This window comes from Anas platyrhynchos, chromosome 11 (assembly GCF_047663525.1).
Source record: "Anas platyrhynchos isolate ZD024472 breed Pekin duck chromosome 11, IASCAAS_PekinDuck_T2T, whole genome shotgun sequence".
Taxonomy (NCBI): domain Eukaryota; kingdom Metazoa; phylum Chordata; class Aves; order Anseriformes; family Anatidae; genus Anas; species Anas platyrhynchos.
Genome location: NC_092597.1, coordinates 8,458,163 through 8,470,860, shown reverse-complemented (window position 1 = coordinate 8,470,860; position 12,698 = coordinate 8,458,163). Strand labels below are relative to the sequence as shown.

The following is a 12,698-nucleotide window of genomic DNA, read 5'->3' as shown; positions in this document are numbered from 1 at the left end:
TGCATTTTGGAAGTCAAAGTAGTTACTTTTGAAAATTAAAAAAAATAAAATAAAATCAACCCCCCCAAATTTTTAACAACATAAACAATGTGTTTTATATGCACATATACTTATAACACTCTTACGCAATTTGCAGTACATTCTGTGTTCTGAATTGGAGAAGTAGGTTTGGAATTTTTTCTTTTTCATGAAAGGGTAGAGAAATAAAAGTGTGATACTAACGTTTATCAATGATTGAGATTAGTTTAAAGAGATAAATGAAGACATAGCAATGAGTGTTAAAGTAAAGAAGGCTTAGACAATATTGTTGTCTTTTTGCCATGTAGCCCATGATGCTGTTTTACTCCTGTTAGGTTAAAATTGACACGGATCTACTAATGTGCTATATAGTAGTAAAGAATTTTGGAACACTTAGAACACGAGCAACTAAGCAATACAATGACAGGTGAAAGTCAGCGTGGATAAGTAATTATATCATCATGTGTGAATTAATGGGCTCCCGAATAACCATTTCCAGTCAAGGGTGAATTTCTGGAAGGTATTGTCAAGAAAACATTTGCTGAGTGATCACTAATAGTCAAAAAAGCAAAATACGTAAATATGTGCATTAATAAAATAGAAGCAAAATATTAAATATTAAAAATAAATCCAAAATAAATAACAAAAATCAAAGAAAAATACATAAAATATATTAAAAAGGTTGTAAAGAACAAAACAGTAACCATCACTACACAGCTTTCTAAACCAGTAGTTTGTGCTCATCTTGAATTCTTTGTGCGAATTCTTTCAGCTGGTCTGCTCAGCTGAATGTATTCCATGGAAGTCAGATGCAATGAGATGAGAGCTGAGAATACCTGGATCTATTGTTTAAATTAAAAAGCAATCTTCTAAATCGGGACGCTAACATTATTTTAAAATAAATGTATAATAATCCTTATTAATTAAAGATTAAACAAGGATAACAAGATAATTTTCATCTCTAAGCAGACTAATGAATCCTGATAGTGTGACATAAAGGTTTTAACTAAGAAGTGATGCTGTTGTTAAGAATGCAAGTAATTGTTCAGCGCTGTAAATAGCTTTATCCTTGGTTGGTTTTAATAACTGCCTGATCTTAACAGGCTGGATCCTGCTGTGCTTCATCATGTTGTAACTTTTACAGTTTATATAGAGAACAGAATCTGAAGGTGACTTTGCTTAGATAAGTAACATAGGTTGAAGTTGATTTTAGATAGCTAAAACAAGTTAACATTCTGAGGTAAAATCTTTAAGCATGTTATTAAAAACGAACGACATTTTTTGGGCTCTCCAACCCTAATACATCAAGTCTTTCTACTGAAGCAGTAGAGCTGCTGTAATATTACTTGATGAAAAGAGGGTTTTCTATCCCTTAACATTTTTGAACCAGACTGGGTAGTGAAAATGAATGAATGCTGGCAACCATATTTGACAGGTCAGATTTTAGTAAATGAAAGGACCATCGTTCAATAGAAATGGTTTTACTGCTGTGAAATAATCTAACTTACATTACCGCATTTTTATTTCCTCCACAGGTCTCTTGATACAATATTGAGCAGTGCTGTACAAGGCTTGTCTGTTCTTGATTCTCATTTGGTGGAAGTGGAAGGAGACACTCTTTACTTGTATGGTTCTGGAGCACTGGAGTGCCTGGATCGAAACTGGAGTGTTCAAACAGCTGGATCTGTTGTCACAGTCTCTTTTATGTTCATGGAATTTGATGAAATAGTTCAAGTGTTAACAAAACTGAAGTTAAAATTTCCTAATTCTGTGGTAAGAATGGCTCAATGTCATCTGTGTGAACAGCTGTGGACTATTTATTTTGCAACAGAACCTTAGTTTGGCAGTCACCCTCAACTGTTTTTATGTAAATAGATACTTCCGTGAATTACATTGGTTTTATCCTATAATGTTTTGTTTAATTTGACACTTTTTAAATACAAGATAGATTCTTGAACAGAATGGTTGTTTTCTTTTCAGACTAGTAATTATTTCCCATAGTTGACCTATCTGATTCTTTAAGAAAAACTGATGTAGAAACATGGTATTGTTTTTCTACAATATTAGAGATCAATAGTATCAGGAGACTTTTGTTTGTATTGTGAGTTCAAAGAACAAATAGCTGATAGGGTAGAAGAGAGAGGTAAAATTCAAAGGCTGGTTAAATCAGTACAACTCTTGGAATGTTTCACTTCCTGATGAAGCAAAACAACATAATGAGAACCTTTTAGTTCATTTTTTTTCTTGGACATGTAAATCTGTAGCTTTGAAGCAAATAATAAAGTAATGATGGCATACATAAATTAACTTGTCAGTCAGATGATATGCCTGCTTAGCTCCCTACTTCTTTTTAAGTATAATACTACATAATGGTTTCATTGAGATAAATGAGTTTGTGGGGAACTTATAGTTTCATTCAGAAACTTGTTAGGGATAGCAGAGTCTCAGCTAGATTTCTTTATCTTCACCATCAATTTTTCCTCTTACCCCCAGTGTGCTGCTGTGTACATGAATTTACCATGCTCATAGGGACACTGCTATATGGCACTGTTCAAAGAAACAGCAGACTTTAATGCCAGCTTGTCACAGTCAGAAACATAATATTTAAAATACTGTACTGATTTTTGCATGAACGTTGCATTTGTTTGCAGAATTGAAATAAATCTTTCTCAAGCAGTACCGCTCTTATTGTAACATGAAAATGATAGCGCTGTTACTAAAGGGTTTATAAATTGCTTGGGGGGTTGTAACGTTGACATTTTAAAATATATGTAATACACGATTTAGTTGATACATTGATGGTTTTTCTCCCCAAAGACTATAAATGAAGTGAGCTCAATCGTGTAGTCAGACCTAAAGACTTAAAGTTTGAAAGTGATTTGTGTTGAACAGAGTAGGAATCATTATGTTCACTCATTAGTGATTTCCTTACTAAATTTACTGTGCTTTGGACTTTTTTTTTAAAGCACCTGAAGTTTAAGGAGACAAATCTTGTGACACTACAGCAATTCAATGCATTAGCCCAGGTGCATCGCATTGAACAGTTAACAGTTGATCCTCAGGGAAATCCAGTCGTCAATTTTACTTTGTGGAAATACTATGTTCTGTTTAGACTGAACCATCTTAATCTGCAGAAGATAAATGGAATTGAGGTAAGGCATTTTTGCTTCTTTCTTACTACTGGTCTTACAAGATAAGTTAGCAAATGTGAGTGAGTCACTAGTAGAATGAGCAGAATGATGACAGGGTCATTTCAATATTATGGAAAAAAGTGCACTCTACCACATTACTTATTGTACAGTTAAGTAACTGCACTGTGTTACAATCAGAAAAGCAGAGAAAATGCTTTGTTTTTCATTAAAATGTGGTATTGTTTCAGATGCTTTCAATAGCAAACAGTAGTTCAAACTTCCACCTGAGTGACAGATACACCTAAGGGGAAAACTTTTTATTATGATTTTGGAATATGCTTTCAAAAAATTAAAGAACTGTTAGGTTTTACTTTTGATTTTAAGAAGCACTATTCTATTATGCTATATTCAAAAGGATTACAGTGTTAACATTTAATACAAGTGCAGAAATGTGCTTTTGACAGTCTATCTAGTAACTTACGGTGTATTACTTCTCTTTTTCCAGTGTTATGTAATATAGCAAAAATCAACTTTTCTTTAAGTATACTGAAGAAAAGTGTCTGCCGAAGAGATTTTTTTTCCTTTTTGCTTTATACAACACCATTAGTTTTTAAGAAGAGTTCTCTGAGACGTGCTGTTTGAAGTTTTCCTAGTGGTAGTACTCTTGGAGTAATCAAAAAAAAAAGCTGTCAAGGTTTGAAGTTACTAATCTTCACAAAATTCTCTACACCAAGTGCTACGGCATGCAGTGTTAACAGATGCATTACAGTGATTGAGTTGATGCCTGTTTTCCTACCATATTGAACTTGGAAAGAGGCACATGTAATGGGCTGACAGTGATGTGGTATTACTGTTACAATCTTTTTGTGAGTAATGGAGCAAAGCATGTACTGCAGTAAGATAGAGAACATAAATTTCTATGAACTCAAGAGTGAATTTAGTATTAGTGTTTCTGTTGACCTTGACTTTGTGCTTCTCCTAACTTAAATAAATAAAAATCACGTATTTTTCTGGCAGACATGTTTCTGTCTGTAATGCCCTTTGATTCCCTCACTGCCTTCTGCACTCTGTTTTAGACCTTGCTACTGTTAGTAGACTGTTTAGCAAGGTCTTTTACTCTTCGACAACTGAATAAGATTTATTTCATTTTAAGTGACAATGAGCAAAACTAATCACTGTGAAAACAAAATTGAATTAATGTCTGATTTCCTGAACTATGTTTTCTGTACTGAATTTCTCCTTGCCTTTTGGTGTTGCAGTATATGTCAGGCCAAGGATTTGTTTTATCATCTATAAATTTTAAACAGGAATATGATAACATTACATTAATTTGAATCAATTTCATTTTATTCACATTTTTTTTTGTTCAAATATTTGCATAAATATTTGAAAATTCTTAGTAAGTATTGTGATTATTGAAGCTTATTTGAAAATGGGTTGCTTGCCAAAAATATCTTAAGATGTGCAGAAATTAAATTTGATCCAGAAGTGAAGAAATCATTGAATGAATTTTGTTGGACTATGTTGTCCATGTCAGATTTAAGTGATCATAAAGATTCCTTGAGTAGTCAATGGAAATCCAGGGATCTAGAAATTTTGCCAACAAACTTTTGGCAGTTCAATTAGTTTATAATTTGGCCCTCAGGACAGAAGAAACACAGGCCATGGTCTTTAGAATTTACTAGGTAAGGCAAACAAAAAGCAGTAACAAAAATCAACCAAACAACAAAACCTTCAACATGCTTTATCCAAACAGAAATGTGTAAAATTCATCATGAAAAGCTTTCAGCCATTGAAAGTATGTTAAAGGGACGTCTTTGGCGTAATTCTGACACAACAATATGGATCACACTTAGAGAAGTACAGTGGAGTAAGGTAAACTTTGTAGGCTTGAGAAACACTGCCATTTATCTCTTTTATTTGCTATTATTTTTATATATATAAATATATACATACTTTTTAAAAATAATCTTTTCTGTGATGCTGCCAAAATCAAAGACCATAAATTTCAGTATATTTAAAGTATTAGTAGAAGCAAATCTAGTTTTGAAGATATGCCTGGCATGTATCTTCATGCGGTGCCTTGTATAACATTGCAGTTAATTCTGAATGCATGTATGAAATACGAATGTGCCAATTCTCTAACTTCTCTTTTTCTCTCAATTTTATTTTTCCTCACAGGTTACTCAGAATGATACTGTAATGGCGGAAAGACTCTTCGGCATTCTGGCATATGTAGCATCTTCTGAGCTGCCGCATTATCGTATGCTTTCATTATTTGGAGAATCTAGGTAAAATTAGTTCTTAAGATATAGGAAGGAATAGAGGATTTGTTATTTTTTTTGAATAATACAGTCACTGACTGAAATGGCAAAAGGTATTTCTGAGAGAATGAAGCTTTCTTGTTTAGCTTGTTTTATTTCTCTTTTAAAATTTCTGAACATTGAGTTCCTTTTTTTTTCCCAGAAAATCTAGTTCTGTTCTGTTGCTTCAGCTTGAAGAGCTCTGTTAAACTATAGATTTCTTAAAACTGAAATGCGATTTCTCTCTGAATAAAACCTTGTCACTTCAGTAATATGCTGTTATAGCAGATACAACTTCATTTTTTTCTAAGTACTATCCAGTTGGACTTTCAGAGAAACTGTACGTAAGCAAAATGAACTGAACTGGAATTTGTCTGGAATGTATTGTTTTAATTCTTTTCCACACTGTCATGATAAATTCTTTGTAGGTAAAAAGACACAAATTCCACAAATAACTTAGGAAAGATAGGTGTCCTGAGTACTGCACTTCCTGATCCATGAAGACAGATGTTTCAAGAGGTTGTATGAAGTCTCCAAAGAAAGATGATAGGAACATGCACACAAATTCACTGCATGTTTAATTCTCCAGTTGTGCTGATATTGGTGAGGATTTATGTGGTTTCGCAACGAAGACGCTTTTTTTTGCGGTTATTTCAAAGTGGATGACTATAACAGTTAACAGATTTATGGGTTGATGCTGGAAGAAAAAAGTTGCTTAAAAACTTTTTAGTTTTCTATAGATACTTACTAAAAATTAAGCTGCAAGGATTCCTATTTAGGATGTGAAATATGATACATGTCAAAATGTCAGTTGTATGGAAGCGAATTAACTGAGGACTTTTTAGAGTCATCTGTATATTTTGAGTAACTTGAGGACGCAATAAACTTGAAAGCTCATAAATGATAGGATCAAAGGGAGAAGAAGGGGAAAAAAAAATCTCATAATCACTAGAAACATCTGCACATAAAACAATAATAAATCCAATGATTAAAACTGTAAATCTCTATTTTCTTTCTACAGGATGAAGCAATTCCATGATCTGCTGGAAGGAAAGGGAAAGAAATCTGGAGTTGGAATTGAGGAAAGTAGTGATAACAGAAGAGCTGGAGGAGAAAGCACAGCTCGAGCAATGTTGAATTATACAGCAAAGAATGTTCATATGGAAAAGCTTGAGGTAAGTATGTCATTATAAAATAATTTCTTCCTCTATTATGTATGTATTTGACTACTACTCATGGAATTTGTATATCAAATTTCAGTTGTGCTATTTAGAATGATGGTTTTAAAATAACACTGCTTACCATATTTACATGTATGATCAAACATTTCATCTAACTAATCTCTTCTAGAGAACTATAAAATGGTCAGTTTTTGTTTTTAAAGAAGTGGTTCCTGAGCATTACCACAATCTGATAAAAATACATTCTCACCTGAAAGCATTACATTGGTAATGAAATGTGCATACCTTAGTGAAATATCAGAAGTGGACACATATTTGTTTTTCAAAGAATTGCACGTTAGGAATTTTTTTATGGAAGTTGGAAAGTATGTCCCAAAATGAATTGGTGAAAAATACCTTCAGACAAGACTTGAAAGAGCACAGCGTCTAGCAATAAAGAAGTTCCCTAGCTTTTAAATGAGTTACAGGGAGGGAAATGTATAGAAAATGTATTCACTTTAATTAATGTACAAGCTGGTTTGTTTCAGACAAATGCATCAGTCACTCTTGTTTCAATTTAATGTTCCTAATCTACATCCTCTGCTTGGTCAGAGGGAAACTGTTTCCAGGGAGATCATGCTTCTTTCAGCCACTATCTCCTCTCTGAGCAATCATGAGTTATAGTTGTGTGCATCCTGCTTCTCGTATTTGTCCCATCATTTGCTCTTTTATTATATTTAAATATATAAAACCTCTGGTGCCAGATATTTAATCAAGTTTAGTAAACACTGAATTCAGTTATTGCATTGTAGTTTTATTATCTCAGATACATAACTTTGAAAAGAGTGTCAGTGTGTGTGTAAATTAGCAGTAAACTAATTTGATAAATACTGCCAGATAAGTAAACTTAGCAAACTTAAGTTAGCAGTAAACTGACATAGTAAATGTGGTTGAATCATTTTCTTGCTAAATATGACAGGTTACGTTCATTGATAAATATTTTGTTTGTTTGTTTTGTTTTGTTTCAGGTAAAACAGCTGGAAAGCATTTTTTTTTTGCTTTATCACTCATTTAAAACAAACAAACAAACAAAAAAACACGCTATTCTGATGGCCCAAAGCATGACCTAACATTTTACTAGTCCCATAAATTAAAGTAGCTCGATATTTAGCAGCAATATAACTGTTTAAGCTTATTTTAGGGCATTTTATAGAAACACTACAGAAACTTGGATTAATGCATATTGAATAAAACGCAGAGCCAGTAGTTTCATGAAGTGTGTTTCATTTATTTTTATTATGAAATTATTTTTAAAGCTTTGGGTTACTTCAGTACCTAATATTTAGTACATTTTAGGAATAATGCACTTGCCAGAGCCCATCAGGGAAACTATGAAAGGGATGCTACATACTGGCTTACTTTTCTGTGTGACAATATGCTTGGTTCTGGTTAGGTCAGGTGGATAAATACATACTTTCCAACTATTGTGATGTAATCAAGAAAAGTTGGGAAGGGAAAGGAAGTCTGGTGCTTAGAAACTTCTGTAAACTTTTCACTGCTGTCCCAGAAGGCAAAAATGCATAAAATTGTAATGCTGCTAAAAGGTACTTATACAACTACTTAAAAGTTGATTTTTGGATAAATTAATTAATCAACAGTAGTATAAATATTATTAATACAATAAGATTGTCACATAAGCTTAAGGAGACCCTGGGTTGTGCAGTATAAAACAATCAGAGAACACTGTTGCTCTTCCCACTGTGGTTTTTTTTTCACAGAATCACAGAATCTCTAGGTTGGAAGAGACCTCAAGATCATCGAGTCCAACCTCTGACCTAACACTAACAGTCCCCACTAAACCATATCCCTAAGTTCTACATCTAAACGTCTTTTGAAGACTTCCAGGGATGGTGACTCAACCACCTCCCTGGGCAGCCTGTTCCAATGTCTAACAACCCTTTCAGTAAAGAAATTCTTCCTAACATCTAACCTAAAACTCCCCTGGCGCAACTTTAGCCCATTCCCCCTCGTCCTGTCACCAGGCACATGGGAGAACAGGCCAACCCCCATCTCGCTAGAGCCTCCTTTAATATACTTATACAGAGTGATAAGGTCACCCCTGAGCCTCCTTTTCTCTAGGCTGAACAAGCCCAGCTCCTTCAGCCGCTCCTCATAGGACTTGCTCTCCAGGCCCCTCACCAGCTTCGTCGCCCTTCTCTGGACCCGCTCAAGCACCTCGATGTCCTTCTTGTAGCGAGGGGCCCAGAACTGAACACAGTACTCGAGGTGCGGCCTCACCAGAGCCGAGTACAGGGGGACGATCACCTCCCTAGCCCTGCTGGTCACAGTGTTTCTGATACAAGCCAGGATGCCGTTGGCCTTCTTGGCCACCTGAGCACACTGCTGGCTCATATTCAGCCGACTGTCCACCATCACTCCCAGGTCCTTCTCTGCCTGGCAGCTCTCCAGCCATTCCTCTCCCAGCCTATAGCTCTTCTTGGGGTTATTGCGCCCCAGGTGCAGGACCCGGCACTTGGCCTTGTTAAACTTCATACAGTTGACCTCAGCCCATCGGTGCAGCCTATCCAGATCCTCCTGCAGAGCCTTCCTACCCTCGAGCAGATCGACACACGCACCTAGCTTGGTGTCATCTGCAAACTTACTGAGGGTGCACTCAATGCCCTCATCCAAATCATTGATGAAGATGTTAAAGAGGACCGGCCCCAGCACCGAGCCCTGGGGGACGCCACTAGTGACTGGCCTCCAACTGGACTTGGCTCCATTTACCACAACTCTCTGGGCCCGGCTATCCAGCCAGTTTCTAACCCAACGAAGCGTGCGCCAGTCCAAGCCAAGAGCAGCCAGTTTCTTGAGGAGAATGCTGTGGGAAACGGTGTCAAAAGCCTTGCTGAAGTCAAGGTAGACCACATCCACAGCCTTTCCCTCGTCCACCCAGCGCGTCACTTTGTCGTAGAAGGAGATCAGGTTCGTCAAGCAGGACCTGCCTTCCATAAACCCATGCTGACTGGGCCTGATCGCCTGCTTGCCCTTCAAGTGCCGCATGATGACTCCCAAGAGGATCTGCTCCATGAGCTTCCCTGGTACTGAGGTCAAACTGACCGGCCTGTAGTTCCCCGGGTCTGCCCTCCGGCCCTTCTTGTAGATGGGCGTCACGTTTGCTAGCCGCCAGTCAGCTGGGACCTCCCCCGATAGCCAGGACTGCTGATAAATGATGGATAGGGGCTTGGCCAGCTCCTCTGCCAGTTCTCTCAGTACTCTTGGGTGGATCCCATCCGGCCCCATCGACTTGTGCACATCCAAGTGCCGTAGCAGGTCACCAACCAGTTCTTCGTGGATGGTGAGGGCCACATCCTGCTCCCCGTCCCCTTCCACCAGTTCTGGGTACTGGGTATCCAGAGAGCAACCGGTTTTACCACTAAAGACTGAGGCAAAGAAGGCATTGAGCACCTCCGCCTTTTCCTCATCTCTTGTAACTAAGTTTCCCCCCGCATCCAGTAAAGGATGGAGATTCTCCCTACTCCTCCTTTTTGTGTTGATGTATTTATAAAAGCGTTTTTTGTTATCTTTAACGGCAGTAGCCAGCTTGAGCTCCAGATGAGCTTTGGCCTTCCTAATTTTGTCCCTGCACAGCCTCGCTACATCCTTGTAGTCCTCCCTAGTGGCCTGCCCAATTTTCCAAAGATTATAAACCCTCTTTTTCCTCCTAAGCTCAAGCCACAATTCTCTGTTGAGCCAGGCTGGTCGTCTTCCCCGCTGGCTCATCTTTGGGCACATGGGGATAGACCGCTCCTGTGCCATTAGGATTTGCCTCTTGAATAGCACCCAGCCTTCCTGAACCCCTCTGCCCTTCAGAACCGCCTCCCATGGGACTCCACCAACCAGTGTCCTGAGCAGCCTAAAGTCAGCCCTCCGAAAGTCCAATACAGTGGTTTTACTGGTTCCCTTCCTGGCCCCGCCAAGAATAGAGAACTCCACCATTTCGTGGTCACTCTGCCCAAGACTGTTCCCGACAATCACATCCTCCACCAGTCCTTCTCTGTTTGTGAAGAGAAGGTCTAGCAGGGCACCACCCCTGGTAGGTTCACTAACCAGCTGCGTCAGGAAGCTATCTTCCACTTTCTCCAGAAACCTCCTAGACTGCTTCCTCTGGGCTGTGTTGTGCTTCCAGGATATGTCTGGGAAGTTGAAGTCCCCCACAACTTTTTTGTTTTGTTTATTTTTTTTTTTTTAATTCATTAAGCTTCTGTGGATGTTTTTTGAGTTTGATCTTGTTTAACCTTTTCTTCCTTTCTCTTATACAGCTTGTAATAAATGGTTTCTCCCATGCAGGAAATCAAGGAAAGAAAAACATTTTGCCAAACATACGTGGAGAACTTAGTGAAAGAAGCTGCAGACATCCACATGAAAAACGAGTCCTTGCAGAAGCTCTGGCCTCAAATGTTCATTGAACTTGTCAGAGATGCAGTGATAGAAATACGCAATAAAAATTCCTACATGAAACTCTGCTTACAGAGGATTGCTGATCAGAAACAATAGAGTCAAGGCCTGTTGTTGTGCAGGCTTTTGGTTTCAGTATTTATTGTATGATGTTTCACTAATTTAAAATGATAGAATATAAAATTACTGTCTGTACGGAATAATTTATTTTTTTTAGCCCCCAAAAGTGTTATCTTTAAATCTTAATTAACTCTGTCATCTTAGCTTTCTTGATAGTGTTCAGTTAAAAGTTGACCTGCATAAAACTTTAACAGTGATTTCCTGGCTACAATGAAGAGACTGAATAGAAATAACTTGGTGATTATGCCATGTGTCACTAAGTTTGTGTTTTTTTTTTTGTTTTTTTTTTTTCCTGCTACCCTTGCTTCTGTAGTGCTATACCATTGATGATAAGGAATAAATTTACAATCTGTTTGCCTTTTTTTATTGAACACTTCCTGATTGTCAACTTTTTGACTATTTCCTGCTGTTTAAAAAAAAAAAAACACAAAACAAAACACGAATAGTAGCAGATTTTTTATGATCAAAAAGTAATAAATTGTTGTTTTTATACCCTGAGCTTGATGAATATTTTATATGATTTAATTTGTCAGATGATGGAACACAATTTCAGATCGATTCCATGACAGTTCTCAGTATATCAACATTTAACGAACCTATTTCTCAATTGAACAAATTGCCCAAACTTGATTTAAGTTTTTTTTTCATTATTTTTATTGCCGTTAGTTTGCGTGAATTGTTATACAAAAAAAATGATTTTAGGGTATACCTATTTAAGCTTTATTTTTATTCTTTTATAATTTATTAATAGTACTTGTTTATTGAATATTAAGTGCTTAATGGGGTAGGTGGGTTTGAATTAAGGTCAAATGAGCTAAAATGTATGCATTCAATTTGGTAAGGAAACTGATGAATGTTATTTGTAATCACTGGCACCTGTTTTGTTTCTGTGGCTGTGTGAGAATTAGACTGTTATCAATAAAAACAAATTCTTCACTTTTGCCCTTCACAGATACTTTAAAGAAGTACTATATGCAAAGAAAAGTCTTCTCCTTAATGCTGCTTGAAGAGATGAGACTCAGCCTGCCCTCAAAATCAACAGTAAATGGATAGAAACATTCTGTAGTCCAGTGAAGTATACTAGAAACACCTTACTAGCTTCTGCCCAGAAATTGAATTTAGAAACTATTGGCAAGTCCAGCCAATTCCCGTAGCTAGTGTTTAAATGTGGGTAGAAAGTCGTTCCATTTAAATGGAAGCTTTGAGTTTCATTGTTTCTTAAGTAAAAGAATCCAAAACCTTCGTTATTCTTTTACTCGATTCAAATTGTTCTAAATTGACTGAAGCTCATTTATAGAAAATAAGTGTTCATAAACCAAAGCAAACATGTTGTAAGGATTTATATGGCTCAAAATGAATGTTATTTTTCCACTCCATGTGGATAAGACTGCCTGGCAAAGCAGAGGAGTAAATTCAGTTCTATAGGCTTCTATGTCCTGAAAGGAGCCTAGAGTCAATAGCAGGAGTCAGGTCACAGCTATCTTGGAATATGTTCAATTTGCATTTGG

The 12,698-nt window shown here is 36.9% G+C and overlaps 1 protein-coding gene across 4 annotated transcripts in view; it reads left to right on the top strand.

The window, feature by feature from the left end:
• The window catches only part of LRRC49 (leucine rich repeat containing 49), a 46,493-nt gene extending 34,367 nt beyond the window's left edge, over positions 1 to 12,126 (top strand). For 3 of the 4 annotated variants that reach the window (XM_027467122.3, XM_027467119.3, XM_027467121.3), the window contains exons 13-17: positions 1,554 to 1,791; positions 2,985 to 3,170; positions 5,331 to 5,440; positions 6,474 to 6,627; positions 10,963 to 12,126. In XM_027467122.3, the coding sequence (XP_027322923.1) occupies positions 1,554 to 1,791; positions 2,985 to 3,170; positions 5,331 to 5,440; positions 6,474 to 6,627; positions 10,963 to 11,169 (895 nt within the window). In that variant the 3' untranslated portion in view covers positions 11,170 to 12,126. Of the gene's footprint in view, positions 1 to 1,553; positions 1,792 to 2,984; positions 3,171 to 5,330; positions 5,441 to 6,473; positions 6,628 to 10,934 lie in introns of all 4 variants that reach the window. The other variant, XM_027467120.3, reaches the window with a different exon arrangement.
• Positions 12,127 to 12,698: the final 572 nt, after the last annotated feature.